This window comes from Aptenodytes forsteri, unplaced genomic scaffold (assembly GCF_000699145.1).
Source record: "Aptenodytes forsteri isolate BGI_AS27 unplaced genomic scaffold, ASM69914v1 Scaffold752, whole genome shotgun sequence".
NCBI classification, from domain to species: Eukaryota; Metazoa; Chordata; class Aves; order Sphenisciformes; family Spheniscidae; genus Aptenodytes; species Aptenodytes forsteri.
Window position 1 is genome coordinate 234,891 of NW_008794802.1, and position 16,747 is coordinate 251,637.

Sequence of the window (16,747 nt, forward strand, 5' to 3'; positions counted from 1 at the left end):
GATGATCAGATACAGCCGTAAGTGCATCATGCTGGGAGATGTCTGTGACTGGGGACAGTGGGTGGTGGACGTCCTGCCCTCCCCATGGGTGCCCTTGCCCTGCACAGGGCCATAACCTTTGTGGGCATCCCCAAACGCCGGAGCCCGGGCTTATTGTGGGACCCTGCTCCCCTCCCGGCTGCTGCTCTTTGCCAGGAGGTGGCAGTCGGAGGACACAGCCACTCGGGCACCTTGCCAGGGCTGGACACCCCTGTGTCCAGCACGTCCCTGCCCCTCGGGCTCCCAGCGCTACCAGTTCAGCCTCTGCCAGGGTGCCTGTCCCTACCAGCAGCAGGAGGGCAGAGCTGCCCGCATGGACAAGCATCGTGCCTGTCCTGTGCGGGTGGGGAGGCTGGGCTGGGCTAGGAGCAGCCATCCTGGGCTGGGGCACAGGCGATGTACCGTCCATCACATGAGGAGTGATGTCTGCTGGAGCTCCTCTGCTTTCTCCCCTGGGAACCAGTTGAACCGGCGGGTGAGAAACAGTGCCCGGCCTTGCTGCAGCACGGGCGGTGAAGCGGCTGTGTCACCGAGAGAGGAGGGGACGGGCAGGACGTGCCAGGCTCCAGCGCATACTGGGTTCTGCTGCGGCAGCTCCCAGCCTGGGCTAGCCGTGAGCAGCTCCTGCGGCACGGTGCTGGGCGCCAGGAGATGGACCCCCAGGCAGGTGAGTAGGTGGCATTTTTCTCTCCTTATGGAGCAGAGATGAGGGTGTTTTATGGCACACCTGGTGGCTTGGTAACCTTCCCCTCCCCTCTGCTGTCTGTGGATCTGGGGCTTGGCTGCTGCTGTGGCTCTGCCTCGAGCAGTGCTGCTTGGAGACGTCTCGCTGGGACACAAGGACGTCTGCTCCCGAGAGCGTTGGAGCAGGGGGTGCCTCCCATGCACAGCATGGGGCCGGGGCTGGGCATGAAGACGTCATCCTCCCACAGGTGGTAGGCGTGGAGAGAGGGCAGTTTCGGCAGCTGGCTGATTCAGGGAGGCTATTGCACCATGCTCCTCCTGTCCCACAGCTCCTGCTGCATGAGTCACTCCTGCAGCAGACTCCCTGACCTCAACCATGCCGGCCCATGCTGGGGCCTGGGATCCCGGGGCTCCCAGCTCACCCCTGGCACAGTAGAAGCAGGGTGCGTTGTCTGCCCACGTATCCTGGCCTCCTGAGCCCTGCCGTGAGGGCCCAGCAGAAGGGAAGGGCAGGCTGGTCCTGCTTGTCTGCCGCACAGCTTGGGAGCTGGCAGCGCGATGCTCTGCAGCTCCACGGGTATTTGCCGGATCCCATCAGGTAGAGCAAGTGCTGCGGGTTGCAGGATGACCTGGGACCTTGCTCACTATGTAAACACTGTGACCACAGGGGAAATGTTCTCACTCCACCGGCATCTGTCTAAATTTAGCTGCTGTTAGGTCATCCTTTTCCGCTGCCTCCTCACTCCTGGTGCTGCAAGGCACAGCACCCTGTCTCTGTGCCGGGCGCTTGCCCCGAGCCCTCCGTGCAGGCAGGGGAGCGCTGCAGGGCTGACCATGCACTGGGGCGGTGGCCAAACCCTGCTGTCCCCTCCTGGGCACAGCAGCCACAGCTGTGCCCACCACCTCCCCACCTGCGTTTTGCTAATGGGCCACACTGGGACTGACTGGGCAGCTTACTGGTAAGGGAGGCCCTGGGGGGTTGTGGGGATGCTGGGTGCAGGCGGGCGTGCAAGAGGCTGTGCTGCCTATGACATGGGGTCACGCTGGAGCCCGCTGTGACAGCAGAGAAGGGTCCGGGGTGGCGTTTGCACCGGGGTTTGGGAGAGCAGGAGCTGGTAGCAGCTGGAGAGGTGTGATTTGGAGTGCTGTGCTGTACATTGCATGAGATTTGCTCTGTGCAGCATGCAACCTCTTGTCAGCAGAGAAATGGCTGCTCATTGGCTGTGCTGTGCCTGGGCACCTTGGTGTCTCCTTGACAGTGCCGAGAGCACTGGCTGGCGCTGGGCTTCGCCAGACCCCGCGGTGTGGATGGGAGGGATGGAGGGGGTGCAGAGCTCCCGCGGAGGTCCTGCACGGCTCCATCGTCATTCCATCCCAGCCCGGTGCTGGCAGCAGGAGGCTGCTCGCCCTGACAAATGCATCCTCTAGAGGGAACTGCCTGTCCAGAAATGGGTCTGCGCGGCTGCGCAGGGACGGGTATGGCACTGCTCGGCTGCAGGAGCACTGGAACTGCCAGCCCCAGTGCCACAGCTGTGGTACCTTGCCACTCTTCTGGCTCTTCTCCGTTCAGCTGGGTGCTGCTGGGGCATGGCTGGCAAGATGCACCAGAGCTGCAGGACACTCTGGCTGTGGGAGTGACAGCCAGCGAGTGTCTCCTCAGCCCCAGCCCTGCTCTGCTACCTCCCTGCTCTGCCTGCACTCTTGCTGCCAAAATTACAGCTAAATTGCATGGCTAAACCCTGCTGATCACCAGCTCCCTGGTTGAGAAAGGTGCTTCACCCCAGAAGAGTGTGCATGGGACCAGGAGTGGGGATACAGGCATCGTCAGGGTGGCCAGCTCCCCACCCCAGCACAATGTGACGGGCCCCAGGCACAGCCGAAAGCTGTCTGGGATCTGGGTGAGCTCCTGGGGGGGCCAGGAGTGGGAATAGCAGGGGATCCTGCTGACGGGGAGTGTGGGCTCCCGTTTACAGCCGTTCCCTTCCTGTTTAGACTGAGGCAGAGGGTTGCCCACACTCCCCTCTGGGCTCCCTTCCCAGGTCACCATCCTGCCCACCAGCTCACCTGGGAACAGCAGAGGCAGTGGCTGTGCGACCAAGATCACAAGTCTCCAGCACGGGGCTCTGAGGGTAGCAAAAATCTCTGTGCCACAATACTCAACAGTCTCACGGAGCGCAGTCCCTCCACGCCATAGGGACAGCACCGGGTGGAGGGATGTATCCCAGCTCCACAGCTGTCCTGTCCTCCCCAGGGGACGATCAGAACCCCCAGCCTCCTGGAGGCGTTTGTCTGCAGAGCCCCTTCTCCCTTTGCTTTACAGGGCAAGAGCCCATCAACATGCTCGGGATTGTCTTGGGTGTCGGGCTGGCCTTGCTGATCCTGGTGCTTTTTGGCTACACCTTCGTCTGGTGGTACCAGAAGGGCCAGTGCTGGCGCCGTGAGTACGGGCAGAGCAGGGGGACGGGCAACAGCAAGGCAGGGAGGTCTCAAAAGAAAAGGGCTGCAGGGCCCAGGACGTGGGGAGCACACCTGACGTTTGCTGGTCCCCGGGGGCTGGGGAAACCTGTGTGCAGGGTGGCTCTGGGGCAAGCTGGGGGCATGCAGAGGCTGAGCAGGGGGTTGCACAGTGATGTCCTGGTGCAGCTAGCTGTCCCGTGGGCTGTCCTGCCCATCACCACGCCGCTGCACAGGCTCACGGCAAAGCGAAGGTGAGTTCACGGCACCACATGGCTCTGACACCTCTCCTTCCCACCTCCCCAGGGCCTGACTTTGTCTTCAACCTCTACCACACCTGGTGAGTGAGGAGGCCGTGCGGGGACCTGGGGCGGGCTGGGTGCTCCCTTCGCATGGTGCCAAAGTGTCACAAACCCTTGCCAGTCCCAAACCCACTGAGCTCTGCTGTTTGCAGGCGCTGCCTCCCCGGGACAGATGCTCTGGGGAGTCCCGGCTGTCTGGGGACAGCCCCCACCCCGTGGGCTGGCAGGGGCTGGAAGCAGGCAGGCAGCTCGCTGACTTCTCTGCCTTCCCTGCAGTGGGCTGGAGTCGGTGGCAGTGGAGCTGGTGCCGCCGTTCAGCATCAGCCGCCGTTCCCTTCCTGTTTAGACTGAGGCAGTGTGGGTTGCACACTCCCCTCTGGGCTCCCTTCCCAGGTCACCATCCTGCCCACCAGCTCACCTGGGAACAGCAGAGGCAGTGGCTGTGCGACCAAGATCACAAGTCTCCAGCACGGGGCTTTGAGGGTAGCAAAAATCTCTGTGCCACAATACTCAACAGTCTCACGGAGCGCAGTCCCTCCACGCCATAGGGACAGCACCGGGTGGAGGGATGTATCCCAGCTCCACAGCTGTCCTGTCCTCCCCAGGGGACGATCAGAACCCCCAGCCTCCTGGAGGCGTTTGTCTGCAGAGCCCCTTCTCCCTTTGCTTTACAGGGCAAGAGCCCATCAACATGCTCGGGATTGTCTTGGGTGTCGGGCTGGCCTTGCTGATCCTGGTGCTTTTTGGCTACACCTTCGTCTGGTGGTACCAGAAGGGCCAGTGCTGGCGCCGTGAGTACGGGCAGAGCAGGGGGACGGGCAACAGCAAGGCAGGGAGGTCTCAAAAGAAAAGGGCTGCAGGGCCCAGGACGTGGGGAGCACACCTGACGTTTGCTGGTCCCCGGGGGCTGGGGAAACCCGTGTGCAGGGTGGCTCTGGGGCAAGCTGGGGGCATGCAGAGGCTGAGCAGGGGGTTGCACAGTGATGTCCTGGTGCAGCTAGCTGTCCCGTGGGCTGTCCTGCCCATCACCACGCCGCTGCACAGGCTCACGGCAAAGCGAAGGTGAGTTCACGGCACCACATGGCTCTGACACCTCTCCTTCCCGCCTCCCCAGGGCCTGACTTTGTCTTCAACCTCTACCACACCTGGTGAGTGAGGAGGCCGTGCGGGGACCTGGGGCGGGCTGGGTGCTCCCTTCGCATGGTGCCAAAGTGTCACAAACCCTTGCCAGTCCCAAACCCACTGAGCTCTGCTGTTTGCAGGCGCTGCCTCCCCGGGACAGATGCTCTGGGGAGTCCCGGCTGTCTGGGGACAGCCCCCACCCCGTGGGCTGGCAGGGGCTGGAAGCAGGCAGGCAGCTCGCTGACTTCTCTGCCTTCCCTGCAGTGGGCTGGAGTCGGTGGCAGTGGAGCTGGTGCCGCCGTTCAGCATCAGCGGCTCGCTGAGCAGGGCAGGGAGCAGCTACGTGCCTTTCCACAACCGGGAGCCGTGAGGCGGGAGCCAGATTGGCGTGCAGGTAGGACATCACCCTGCTCCTCCCTGCCCGGCAATGGGTGAGCGGGTCCCCGGCTGTGTATGTCCCCCAGCACAGCCCACAGCAGCAGCGCCGTGTGGCTGCCCCGCAGTGCCTGGGAGCAGCCAGCGTTCGGAGTGGCTGCAGCAGTGGGTGCCTCTGTGAGGAGCCCAGGCGCTGGGCGAGAATGCTGTGCCTCAGAGCCTCCATGCCTCCTCGTAGCCCCTGGTCATTGCAGCTTTCCCTGGGATAGTCCCAAGGTTTTTCCTGCAAAAGTCCTCCCCACATCTGTGGGGCATCAGGGGCTTTCCCTGGGCTCTGGTTTTGTTTCCCTCCATGCAGGCTTTGGTTTGCATTTCCTTCCCCACGCCTCACTGTCCTTGGCGTGGGACTGGGCATGTGGCCGGGGGTGAAGGCAGCTCGGGGCTGGGGCTGGAGCCTGCGTGCTCCCTGCGCCGCTTCCCCATGCTGCCTCATGCCCACCTTCCAGCAGCGACAGAAAGAGCAACAAAAACCAACCATGGGGCAATTCCTCTGTTGCTTCTTTAAAAGACAGCCCCTGAATACGCTGGATTTCTACTGAAATTTTAACAGTGCAGTTTCTGTTTTTAAAAGAGCTTCTCCATCTGCTCCCCACAGCTGCGTCTCTCTTGCTGGCCCTCCCTGGCCACGGGCAGCGTGGGAAGGTGCCTGGGGCCGGCTGCTATCCCTGTGCTGGTGCACTGGAGCAGCCTCCCCTTGCTGGAGATGGAGGAACAGGGAGCTGCCTTATCTCGGGCTTCCTCAGCATGCATCTTTGAGAGAAAAGACGCCTTTCTCACAGCTCAGAGGCACCCCAGCCCTCAGGACCAGCCAGCTGCATGCCCAGGAGACCTTGGGCCAGGCTGTTGGTGAACAGGGCAGTGAGAGTGTGGGAAACCAGCTAAAAAGGGTGGCAATGAGCCACGGAACTGGATGGCTGGTTTTGTGCAATAGGGGAAAATGCTGTAAGGAAATGAGACTGCTTCAGACCTCCCTCCTTGGTCAAATATCTGAACCAATGTGGAAATTTGTCCTCCGCACTGATAGTGCAAGCAAACATCTCAGAAAGCCCCTGTGGGCTTTCTTGTGCCAGCCGCCTTCAACCTCAGCAGAGCAACCAGCCATGGAAGTGCCTGGAGCACAAGAGCAGCCCTGACAAAGTGCACCGCGGCCCTCGGAGCGGGGGCCCTGCCTGGCGGGTGGGGGCTGGCGAGGCACGAGGGCTTGGGCTGTTTCCTCGCAAACTCTTTTCCTTCTGAGAAAAAGGAAGAGAAACTCAGGAGACAGTGTGGCTGTGTGTGTAGGGAAACCGGTGAGGACAGAGCAGAGAGCCCCAGTCTGCGCCCTGGCTGGCGAGGGTGCTGGCGGCCAGCCGCAAGCAGAGGCCGTGGGATTGCCAGGGACGGGAAAGGGTCTGGGCTGGAGTGGGGTGAGTGTGGGACCCTGCCCGGGGGCCAGGAGGTCAGGCTCTGTGGCTTCGTGCCACCTTCCTACGCGCGAGACCCTGAGTGCGGGGTGGCTCTGCAGGCAGCTGGGGCAGGTGAAATGGCCGTGTCCCCCCCTCCCCAGCACCCTGCCTGGGGAAGGATACCGCTGGCCAAGAAACGCCAGCCCATGCAAAGCCTGAGCAACCCAGGCACTTGCCTCTTGCGCTATATGCCAGCCTGCGGTGGGACAGACGGACACCTGCACCCCTCCTGGCAGACCCCCTCTGCCTTCACCCTCCCTTCTCCTTCTCCGTGCCCACCGCACTGCAGGGTGTGTGCAATGCTGGGGGCTTCGCAACCCTGTTGTTGGAAATGCGTTGGAAACATTTGCGTAAGCTGGTGCCAGGGGAGGAAAGGTGTTTGTACGGGTGCAGCCCCTCGCTGGGGCGGCCGAGGCGCGGTGCTCCCTGCTGCAAGGAGGAGTCAGAGCCAAATGTCCTCCATGCGTTAGGCTGTGACTTAATTCAGGAAAATGTGAGCATCTGGGATTTCCAGAGAGTCGGAGGGACTGTCCGTGCTCTCGGCTATCGAAGCCGAAGCACGTGGTCTGTGGCTTTCTGGCAAACTCATCTGGGTTTCGTTGAAAGGAGAGCCCTGGCCGCTCACAGAGCCGGGGGCAAATGCTGCCTCTCTCGGCCCCAGGTGCTGCCCTGGACGCTGCCAGCTGCAGCCTTTCACGGCGAGCAGGAACCGGTAGCACCCGGCACTGTGTGGGATCCGGCCGCAGAGCTTGACGTCAGGAGCATTTAAAAGAGGAAAAAAAAAAAAAAAAAAAAAAAAGAAAAAAAAAAAGTTATGCTTCGTTTTGATGACTTTGTTTTTCAGAGGAAGTTGAAAAAAGGAAAGCAAAAACCCCCAAGCCCCAAAATACCCAGAGGCAGAAGAGATGGTGGAAGTGGAAGGAGGATGCCTGGCAGCAGGCACGCGGCTGGCATCGGCGTTGCCGCTGCAGCGGGGTGCCCACCATGGCCAGCGGCTGGGCCCTCCGTGTCACGCAGGGAGTGTGTCTTAAGTGCGAGTAGCGCAACGTCAGACGTGACAGAAGGAAACGTAGCAATGCATCAACAACCCTTCTCCTGACTGCGGTGATTCATGTTTTCACCTGAAAAAAAGTACTCCCCGAGCTGGGTTTCCATCAACAGTTTTAATGGGACTATCCCGCTGTGAAGGTTCTTGGAAACTAAGTGACTTTTGGAAAAACTCTCCAGTGACCTGGCAGTAGTCAAATGTAGCCCACGGTAAGTCATTCCCATCTCACACTTGTTTCCATTCTGACAGAAACTATTCCCCCACCCCCCAGTTTTGGCTTGTTCCGCTCTGCCCTGGAGGTGCTCCTGTCCTTTCCCAGTGCACCCCTGTGAAATCACCGCAAGCTGCCCAGGTCCTTTTCCCGGCTGCTCCTCCGGTGCGTGCTCCCACAGCACAACACTCGCCTGGGACAACTACCCTGGTCCTCAGATGAGTGTGAAGCTCTCAGTGGGCTGGCTTTGTTCTCCTTTTTTTTCAGTTGCGATGTGGAAATGCTCTTCCCCATGTGAGGCAAAGGCACGTTGCCCTTTGCTGCAGGGGAAAGTCCGTATCTGAAAAATGGAAAGCTCAGCTTGACCTTAGAGGAGGATGTACAGATGAATGGACCAAATAAATAACACCACATCCTTTCTGTATTTACAAATTAAATAGAATAAATAATGTCTGTATGCAACAGTTGCAGAACATGGATCATAGTGTGGGCAGGGCTGCCCTGGCTCATGCTGGGCTCGTATGGCAGCTGCTGCACGCATCCTGCACCCTGTCGGAGGTAGCCAGTGCCCCGGGTCTCTGCCATAGGGGCTGAATGCTGAAGGGCGTCCGTAGGGTCAGGAAAGTCCCTCGCTCCCTCCAAGTGAGGCCAGCCAGGATGGGAGCTCCGCGGTCCCAGCAGCAGGATGGCTGACGTCGGGCCGCTCTTCGCTTTTGATGTCTGTGTTGTGAAAGGTTGAGATGGCATCAGTGGCGCAGACGTCAGCTGGAGGAGCCCGGCGCTCGCCTGTGAAAGGGAGAAGTGGGGAGGGGAAGTGCAGGGCTGGCGCTGGCCCCGGCCCCCAGGGTGGCCCTGAATCCTGGGGCTTCGTGTCCCACGCTGGGCTGCTGGGGAGGGCAGACAAGGCAGGATCACCCTTTGGAAATGTCCTGGTGTGTATCCTTGGGCTTGGTGGTCAGAGGAGGCGGGGGGTGAGCCCCTCTAGCGCAGCTTGTCCCCGCGTCTTGTTAGCTTTACACCAGAGTCTGGCTGGAGGGAAGGTGCAGGGCGCACTGGGGGCTGGCCACAGTGGTACCACGGCCAAAGCAGCCCCAGAAGTAGCTAAGCTGGTGCTTCTCGGGCGAGTCTCGGCCGGGGCACCGCTCAGTTTGATGTATTAACATTCAGGGTTCGGTGGTAGCTTATCGGAGTAGCTGCTCCCCATGGGCAGTGGCTAGAAGAGGTAGTTGGGTCAGCGTGTGGGGCTGGCAGGCACCCGCTCCCCAGCATGGGGACGGCTCACAGGCGGCTGTCCTTGCTGTCCCCATTGAGCAGGCTCAGGGGGTTGATTTGCAGCGTGAGCCACTCATTGGTGCTGAGGCTGGAGATGAGGGGCAGCGTCCCCAGGAGGTCAGTGTTGAAGATGCTCAGGTCGAAGGGAGCTTTCAGGAGCTCGGGGCCAGCTTTGGAGGCCAAGGGAGCACCCGGAGCCCCATAGCTTAGCAGAGTAGGGGCTTGGAGCTCCACCTGGCTGGAAAAGTCCCAGGCAGTGGGCTCCCGAGGGACCCCCCATGGAGCAAAGTCCTGTGCGTGGCTGCGGGGATGCTCGGGAGAGGACTGCTTCAAATACCCTTTGGCTACAGCCAGCTCGGAGCACTCTACATCCAGCGCGATGTCAGTGCTGCCCGGGCCCTGCGGGGATCCTGCACAGCCTGAGAAGGGCACCCCCTTGGCTGGGTCCTGCCTTGGCTCCACTGTGCCCTTGGACTGTTGCAGGTACCCACGGAACTCCACGTCTTGCTGGCTGTCCTGGCTGGCGGCAGGGGAGAGGCTGAGCTCCCCTCCACGGGGCTGCCTGGCCTCCGCAGGGCTGGCGTTCCCACTGCCGGAGGAGCATGTGGGGTGAGGGCGGGTGCTCCCCAAGCCCACGCCACTGTCATCACCAGTGGGCAGCTGCCGCTTGTAGCCCTGGGGCTCGTGGCCTGGGGAGCAGCTCAGTTCAGAGGAGGTGTGCAGGCAAATGCCGCTGTCGGTGCTGGTGCAGCTGCTGTCTCCGCTCCTCGTGGCTCCCGGCCCCAACAGGCACACCCGCTCCTCGGGCCATGCTGGGAGCCTCCAGCCCTTCTCCAGGGGCAGCTGGGCTGTGCCGGTGCTGCCATCGGAGCCACTGTGCTGCCGGGGCTCCTTCTGGCACAGGAACAGCTGCTGGACAGGGTCTGTGTCTGGGCTGCCCGAGGACGAGGACTCCTGCTCCACCCAGAGCGAGCTCTGCTTTATGAAAGTCTTCTGGGAGGGAGAGAAAAGAGGGGAGTGAGCTGTGCTTTGTCCCTGCTTGTTGCCTGCCTCTCTCAACAGCTACCCGAACCTGCACCCTCGCGCCGGCTGCAAAGGGTGCCGCGTGCCCGGCTGCCTTACCAGGACGGATGGCGGCCTCACGGGTTTCTTTATGTAGGTGCACACCAGCAGAGCCCCCAGGAGGCCCAAGAGCAACAGGATGATGAAGGAGGAGCTGACGACGGTCAGGACAAGCTTTGCGCTCCCTGCAAGAGAGGACGTGCCCAGGTGAGGGGGGGAAAGGCAGAGTTCTCGGTGCACATAGCACGAAGGCACTGCAGCGGGGACATGGAGCGGCTGCCCTGGTGCGGACCCCCGCACCTCCAGGGCTAGGAGGCTGAGGAGGATCTGCGTCCCACAAGGTCCCCCCTTCCCTGGCTCCCCTGCCACTTACTGTCCCTCTTGACGATGGTGACACACTGCTCATTGGTGCGCGTGGCGTGGATGTGCCGGCTGGCCACGTCGGGCTTCACGCTGATGCAGTACTCCATGTCCCAGAAGAGGTTGCTGATGTTGAACTCCAGGGCGTTCTCCACTACTTCGTACTGCAATGACCAGAGCGCGGGCTGGTACCTGAGAGCCCCCAGCTCCTGCAGGAGTGCTGGGCCTAGTGCTTTCCTCCCTCCTCCTCCACTGTCCCCTGGGGAAAGTCCCCAGGGTGCTTAGCAATACCGCTGACGGCAGCTAGACCCAAAATCCCAACAAGAGTTGGGGAACCTACTGCAGTAGAACGTTCAGAGAAATCTCTCTGCAACGTTGTGGCTGTGAGAAAGCTCAAAATTAAGTTTTACAGAAGACTGTACTTCAAAAATGTGTTTTTCAACTTAAGCAGCACTGTGTGTGACAGATGGGGACAGCATGGGACCAGCAACTCATCTCACCGTCTGATTGTCCTGTGCCCTCCTGACATACACCAGGTATTGCATCGAGTTCTTCTGTATGTCGTTGTATTTCACGGTGAGGTTCCCCACTCTAAAGAGCAGCTGCAGCTGCACGTGGACAGTGTTGCCGGTCACCGAGAGGGTCTGGCCCGACAGGCGCAGGCTGGCTGGAAACAAGTCAGTTGGAAGAGCACGTTAGGGTTTTCTCCTGTTTGCAGCTCTAAGAGCCTTTGCAGCAGTGGATTGAGCTGTGACTGTTCCCCGCAGCCAGTGCCGCCTGTCCTAGGTTTGTCCCATCCCATCCCACAGCCGGGCTGCCTCCCAGTAAGGTGTGAAGAGAGAGACATCCCCGCTCTCATCTGTCCTAGAGTTCTTCCCAAGCAGTTTGGCACCCTGACCACTGCCATCCTCGAAGCCTCCTGCCCCCAGCCGCAGGGTGGAGGCAGACACCCGACCTACCTTCTTGTGGGGAGAAAGAGTTGGTCCTTTGCCACGGGGACGTGTGGTTTCCAGACACGGCCCTGACCCGTGCGTAGTAGCGCAGGGCAGGATCCAGGGTGTAGTACGTGAGGTCGCAGGAGTGCCCCGAGATCTTCCTGCAGTTTGGGATGGCTGTCCAGGAGGAATTCGTGCCATAGCTGCAGGGAGAAGTGCCTGGGGTGAGAGCAGTGCGGGCAGGTGCCAGGGACTCAGTTGTCACCGCTGTTGGTGTCAGATCCTGGGCAGGGGGCGAACCCCCTTGCGCCCCCATCGCTGTACTCACACTCTGTGCTCCACTTCGTAGCGGACATCACTGGGGGGGTTGCGTCCCGGCTCCCACCGCAGCAGGTGATGCGCTATCTCCGCAGCAAAGTGCACGCGCGTGGGGCTCGCCAGCTTCTCACCTGCGGGACCGAAGGCGAGCGTTAGGCGAGGCTGCACAGCATCCCGTCCCGCTGGTGCCCTCAGAAGCTGGGCAGAGCTCCTTGCGATTGCCTCCTCGATGGCTCACCTGGAGCTTGACCCCCTGTGTTCAGCAGTGACCGCCCACCCACCCGAAAAGCGCAAGGGTTTGCCCCGGCCTGTCCCACTTCCAAGTTTCAGAGTTTGCTCGTCCCCCTCTTTCCCTTCCTCTCTCTTCTGGGGAGAGCCCAGCTCAGCCCAGCCGAGAGGATCTCGGTGCTTTTCTGGCCCTGGAAAGGAGCCTGCTGTATTTGCATCTCTGACCGCCCCTGCCATTTGCTAGCAGCTCTGTTTGGATTCAGCTCTCTGTTTTGCTTATCTGCTGTCTGGAAGAAACAGACTTTTTCACACCTCCTGCCTGAATTTCGGTCTTGTCACCTGGTGGCAAAACATCGCTAGATAACATCTGTCACCCTTTCTGTGCTGGTTTCCTCAGCAGCCGCTGTCTGCCAGCAAACACTAAGCCGCGCCACTGCCTGGGGAGGACGGCTGTCAGCAGAGCACCGCGCTAGCGACCGGGGCATTTCACCGCAACACAAGGCACCGTGGTCCACACTGGTGGAGATAAGCAAGGCTGATGCCTGAGGACTAATGCAGCCTTTAGGCTCCCAAACAGTGAAGAAAGGCGAGTGGTGAGCAGGGAGCCCTGGCCGTGTCCTGCTCCGAGCAGGCAGGAGCCTGCGGGCCCTGCCAGCCTGAGCTCTGACCAGCCAGCAAAGGTGTCCAAGCTGCAGCTCCAAAGCGCAGCAGCTCCGCTCTCCACCTGCCCCGCGTGCCTTCCCCCGTGCCGGGATCTTGGGTGCGGAGGGGAGCAGAGCAGAGCAGCCTGCCGGGAGCCGTGGGGCTCAGACGCAGCGAGCGGGTAGCTGAAGACCAGCGTGCTGTGGGCAAGAGAGACTCACCGTCAGTCTTCCAGGCCAGGAGCAGTGCCACGCACAGTGCCAGGGCTGTGGAGGAGGGGGCCATGCCGGCTGCGCATCCTCTGCGGGCGCTAGGCTGGGCGAGCAGGGTGCCGAGCTCTGCTCTGTCGGGCTGCCGAATGCTTGTTTTTCCCCTGGAGGCTGGCTCAGTGACGTCTTGGAGGTGGTAGCGCAGTGGGAGGAAAGTAGCTGTGTAGCGACTTCCACTTTTCTTTACTGTCCACCCACTGACACGCAGCTAATCTCTCAGCCCAGGTTGGGCATTTCCTACAAGCAGCCTTAAAGGAAGAGCTTTGGGGGCTTTTCTGAACAAAACGGTACATCGCTGAGAAGGGGAAAATAAATCACGTGCCTGCCTTTGCTGCTTCATTATTAAACGAGATGTTAAAAGCACAGCACAGGGAGCGAGCGTTAGCACCTAGGATGACCCGGCACAGGGATTTTGCTGAGCACGGGACCTGCCCAGCAGCGTCCCCTTGGGTCAATGTCCTGTCCTGCCAGTGGCTAAAGCCGGCCAGGTCGTAGCCAGCCCTGGGCAGCCCTGGAGCCCCAGGAGGGGGTTCTTGCTTTCCCTTCCTTTGGGCTCAGCCCAAAGTCTGCAATTCGCCTTTCCCCGTTTCTGGGGTCGAGTGACAACCTCTGGCCTATTATGTGTCCCGCAAACACCTACGCACATGGGTGGCATCGCAAGCTCTGAAGTCGGGTGCAGCAGAGGGGGCCGTAAGCTGTCCCTGGGGCTCTGGCAGCTGTCAGCCAGACCCAGGGTCCTGGTACAGGCTGATGCGAGTGGCTGCGGGGCTCTGGCCCCACGGCGATGTCCTACCTGTCTGGTGATGCTGGTCTCAGGTGCTAGGACCTGAATTACCACCGAGCGGACCACGAGTCCTCTGCTTTGCCTTCTGGCAGGCTGAATTACAACAGAGCTTGCTTGAGGGCTTTCCTGGGGCCTGTGCAAACCCAGGGGCCCTCATGTGATGGAGAGCAATCAAGAAGAGGAATTTCCCACTGTGGAATTAGTGGAAAGGACACAGATAAAAAGAGCAAGAGAAACCGAGAGTGCTCTGGACAGCCTCAGAAAGCTTCAGAGCAGTCCCTGGCTTGGCAGGCATAGAGGCGCAGGACCTCGGGTCTCCTTGCCGCAGCAAAGTGGCTCCTCAAACAGCCATCTTAAATGCCCAAAGTGGGAGATTTCTGCTTTTTCTCCTGACTCTGAACAGAGTCTGGCCCCTGACTCATCCTTCCTGTTAAAGCGCACGAACTCGCAGCCTTGCCAGAGCACCAGCAAATTCATCAGCTGCAGGCTGGGCCCAGCGGTGGAGCTGAGCTGTCCTCCGGTACCTGGCAGCAGGACCTCGGGCACGGCACGGTGGCATGTCTGGCTCACACGGCACCCAGGGACACGCAGGCTTTGGCTCCGCTCCGCCGGGGCCATGGGGAATACAGGCACGGGGCAGTGGTGCTGGGTGCCCAGCAGTGGGGAGAGGCTCTCCCTTGCCGACGGCCGTACCTCTGCTGAGGACCAGCCATAGGGATGGGCAGGGGAGGAGGCTCCAGCAGCAGATCCCCTCCCTGGCTTCACCCTGGCTTGGCTTTATTCTACCCTCTTTGGGAGAGCAGCTGATGCCCTGTCACTCTGCTATCAGCTCATGAGTCAAATCTGGCAGCCACTGAATTTAGGAGTACTGAGATGAAGCACAGCCCATCCCACACAAAGCCACAGCTCGTGTTTCATGTAAAGGAATTAAAATCAAAAGCAATGGGACCAAAAATGAGGAAGGAGGAAGCCTTGTGGAAAAGACACCGCAGGGCTGGTCCTGTGGGTGAAGCAGTTCAGAGGCTTGGGAGAAATGGTTGGCAATTTAGGGGAAAATGAAATAGACTGAGGAGAAATGGCAGTTCTGCTGAATGCTCAGACTGTGAGTGGCGCGGCCACCCTGCGGTGCTCCTGCTGGCACCCGAGCTGCCGCACGGATGCGGGCACAGCCAAGTGCCACAGGAGGAGCTGGTGCCGGGACAGTGCAGCAGTGTGTCCCCTCGCTGCCCGCTCCACGGCTCGCGGTGCAGATGCTGCCCAGGATCCCTGTCTTGTCAGTGCTTTCCCCTCATCCTCCATGAAATGCCACTTGGCATCCTTGAGGCTGCAGACTTCGTGTCTCTGTGCTACCTTTGCTGCCACCAGCTCTGCTGCGAGGGGCCCCAGGGAGGGAGCCGCTGTCTCGCAGGGAAAGGAGGGCAGACCCATCTTCCCAGCCCGAGGCAGGCAGGCACAGCAGCCCCTGCCCGGCACGCAGCCCTGTCCTGCGGCCATGCGCTGTGCTGAGGCACCCCCCAGCCCCTGCAGCCCCTGCACAGGCAGGGGACCTGTCGATAACAACAGACGAGCTTTGCATCAGGCGTTGCTGACCACCCGAAGCACCACGTTAAAACCAAAGCATCACAGAAAAGAGCAGCCCCACGTTTTCAGTGTCGGCAGGAGAGGTTTTGAGTTCACAGGTCAAACCAGCCCTCGAGAACGCTGCTGAGTTTCCTTTTCATCTTCAAAATAATTGACTAATCTTTGAATAGGAATAGCCATGTTTTTAATAACTTGGAAATCACCTGAGTCAGAACCACACAGCAGGTCTTTCCCCAGAGCCTCTGCAGCTCCTCTCGGGGGCAGCGAGGGCTGGGAGCTGCAGCTGCCCCAGCCCCGGCCCCGTGCCCCGCTCCTGCCGGGACCCTCCTGCCAGCCGCTAGCCCCGGGCACCCGCTCGGCAAAGGGGCTGCCCATGTCTGCGGGGCAGGCTGCAGAGCAAAGCACATCCTCGGCTCTGTCCTCCCACCTGCCTGGCTGCTGCTCCCTCACACGGCACCCACATCCTGGAGCTGCTGCTCTGCAGCCGCAGCTGAGGTTGCCGCAGCCTCAGCAATGCCAACGGCTTCGGCACAGGCAAGGCTGGAGTGGGGCTGGGATTCCCAGCAGCCCTCAAGCCCTGCAGGTGATGCGGCTGACCCTGAAATATCCCCTCGCAGGCCACTCTGTCGGCCGGGCAGGGTGACACCACCGCAGAGAAACCTAGCCCGGAGAACACCTGGCAGAGCTGGTCTCTGCTTTTCCCTGCCCTCCACCACTGCGGACCTCGGGGAGTTTTGCCCAGGGCGGTAGGGGGATCGTACAGCCCCGGAGGGGACAGGCTCAGGCAGCGACACTGCACCGTGCGGCGCAGGGCTCGGGCTGGGGCCGGAGGGCTGGTTCTGTGTGGGCGCTGCCCTGCTGCAGGACAAAGCGCTTTGCCTGGAAGAGCGGAGCTATCCTCTTCCCTTCCTCATTCCCTCATGCCTGGAGGTCGCAGCACAGAGCGGAGGAGCCGCCGGGCTCTCCTGGGCTGGCAGTGCTGGCTCCGGCTGTGCGTGCTATTAGCACCTCCTTTGCTAGCGGGAGGGCTGGAGGGTGCAACAGGGCTCATAGGAGCGGTTACCAGCAAGAAAGTGCAAGGATTTCACCTGGGAGGTGTTGCACACACATGACATTTAACATAAGGTTGCCGGGGTCAAGCCCAGACACATCGTTCTCTGTAATTTGCTTTCCGTAGGTGGCTTTGCAGAAAAGCAAGCAATCATTCCTGGAGCTGCCACCTGGAGCTACTTTCTGAGAATCCCTTTTCAGACGAGGACGTGGCAGCTTGCATGGGCATGCGGGCAAGGCCAGCTCAGGACTGTCCAGGGACGCAGTTCGCTGCTTGGCCAGCCCCTGCCTCCCTCTGCCCCTGCTCCCCAGCGGGGCAGAGCCCTCAGAGGCAGGGGGTGGCTGCAAAAAGCAAACAAAATGCTGTTAGTCCTGTGTGTGAAAACTAAAAAGGGGTGTGCTGCAGAGCGAGGGCTGGCTCAGAAACCACCGTAGAAGCCGGGGATCGCCAGAGCAGGCGGCCTGGCTCGTGGCCACCGCCGCAGGCAGCACTTGCCCTGGGGACT

At 60.9% G+C, this 16,747-nt stretch overlaps 2 protein-coding genes across 2 annotated transcripts in view; both read right to left on the reverse strand.

The window, feature by feature from the left end:
- Positions 1-364, reverse strand: part of TMPRSS4 (transmembrane protease, serine 4) — a 13,211-nt gene extending 12,847 nt beyond the window's left edge. The window contains 1 exon segment of the mRNA XM_009274442.1: positions 293-364. Coding sequence (XP_009272717.1) covers positions 293-364 — 72 coding nt within the window.
- An 8,654-nt stretch (positions 365-9,018) lies between these two features.
- IL10RA (interleukin 10 receptor subunit alpha) lies at positions 9,019-12,842 on the reverse strand. The gene is made up of 7 exons (XM_009274435.1): positions 12,779-12,842; positions 11,698-11,818; positions 11,394-11,572; positions 10,935-11,101; positions 10,448-10,598; positions 10,135-10,259; positions 9,019-10,005 (listed from the first exon to the last, which is right to left on the reverse strand). The coding sequence occupies exons 1-7, from the start codon at positions 12,840-12,842 to the stop codon at positions 9,019-9,021; spliced, it is 1,794 nt and encodes a 597-aa protein (XP_009272710.1).
- Positions 12,843-16,747: the final 3,905 nt, after the last annotated feature.

Coding starts and splice junctions, on each gene's coding strand:
- IL10RA (XM_009274435.1), bottom strand. CDS start 12,842: ATGGCCCCCTCCTCCACAGCCCTGGCACTGTGCGTGGCACTGCTCCTG. Junction 11,102..11,393: donor CTCTTTCTCCCCACAAGAAG/GTAGGTCGGGTG, acceptor ACTTGTTTCCAG/CCAGCCTGCGCCTGTCGGGC. Junction 10,599..10,934: donor GGGCACAGGACAATCAGACG/GTGAGATGAGTT, acceptor TGGTCATTGCAG/TACGAAGTAGTGGAGAACGC.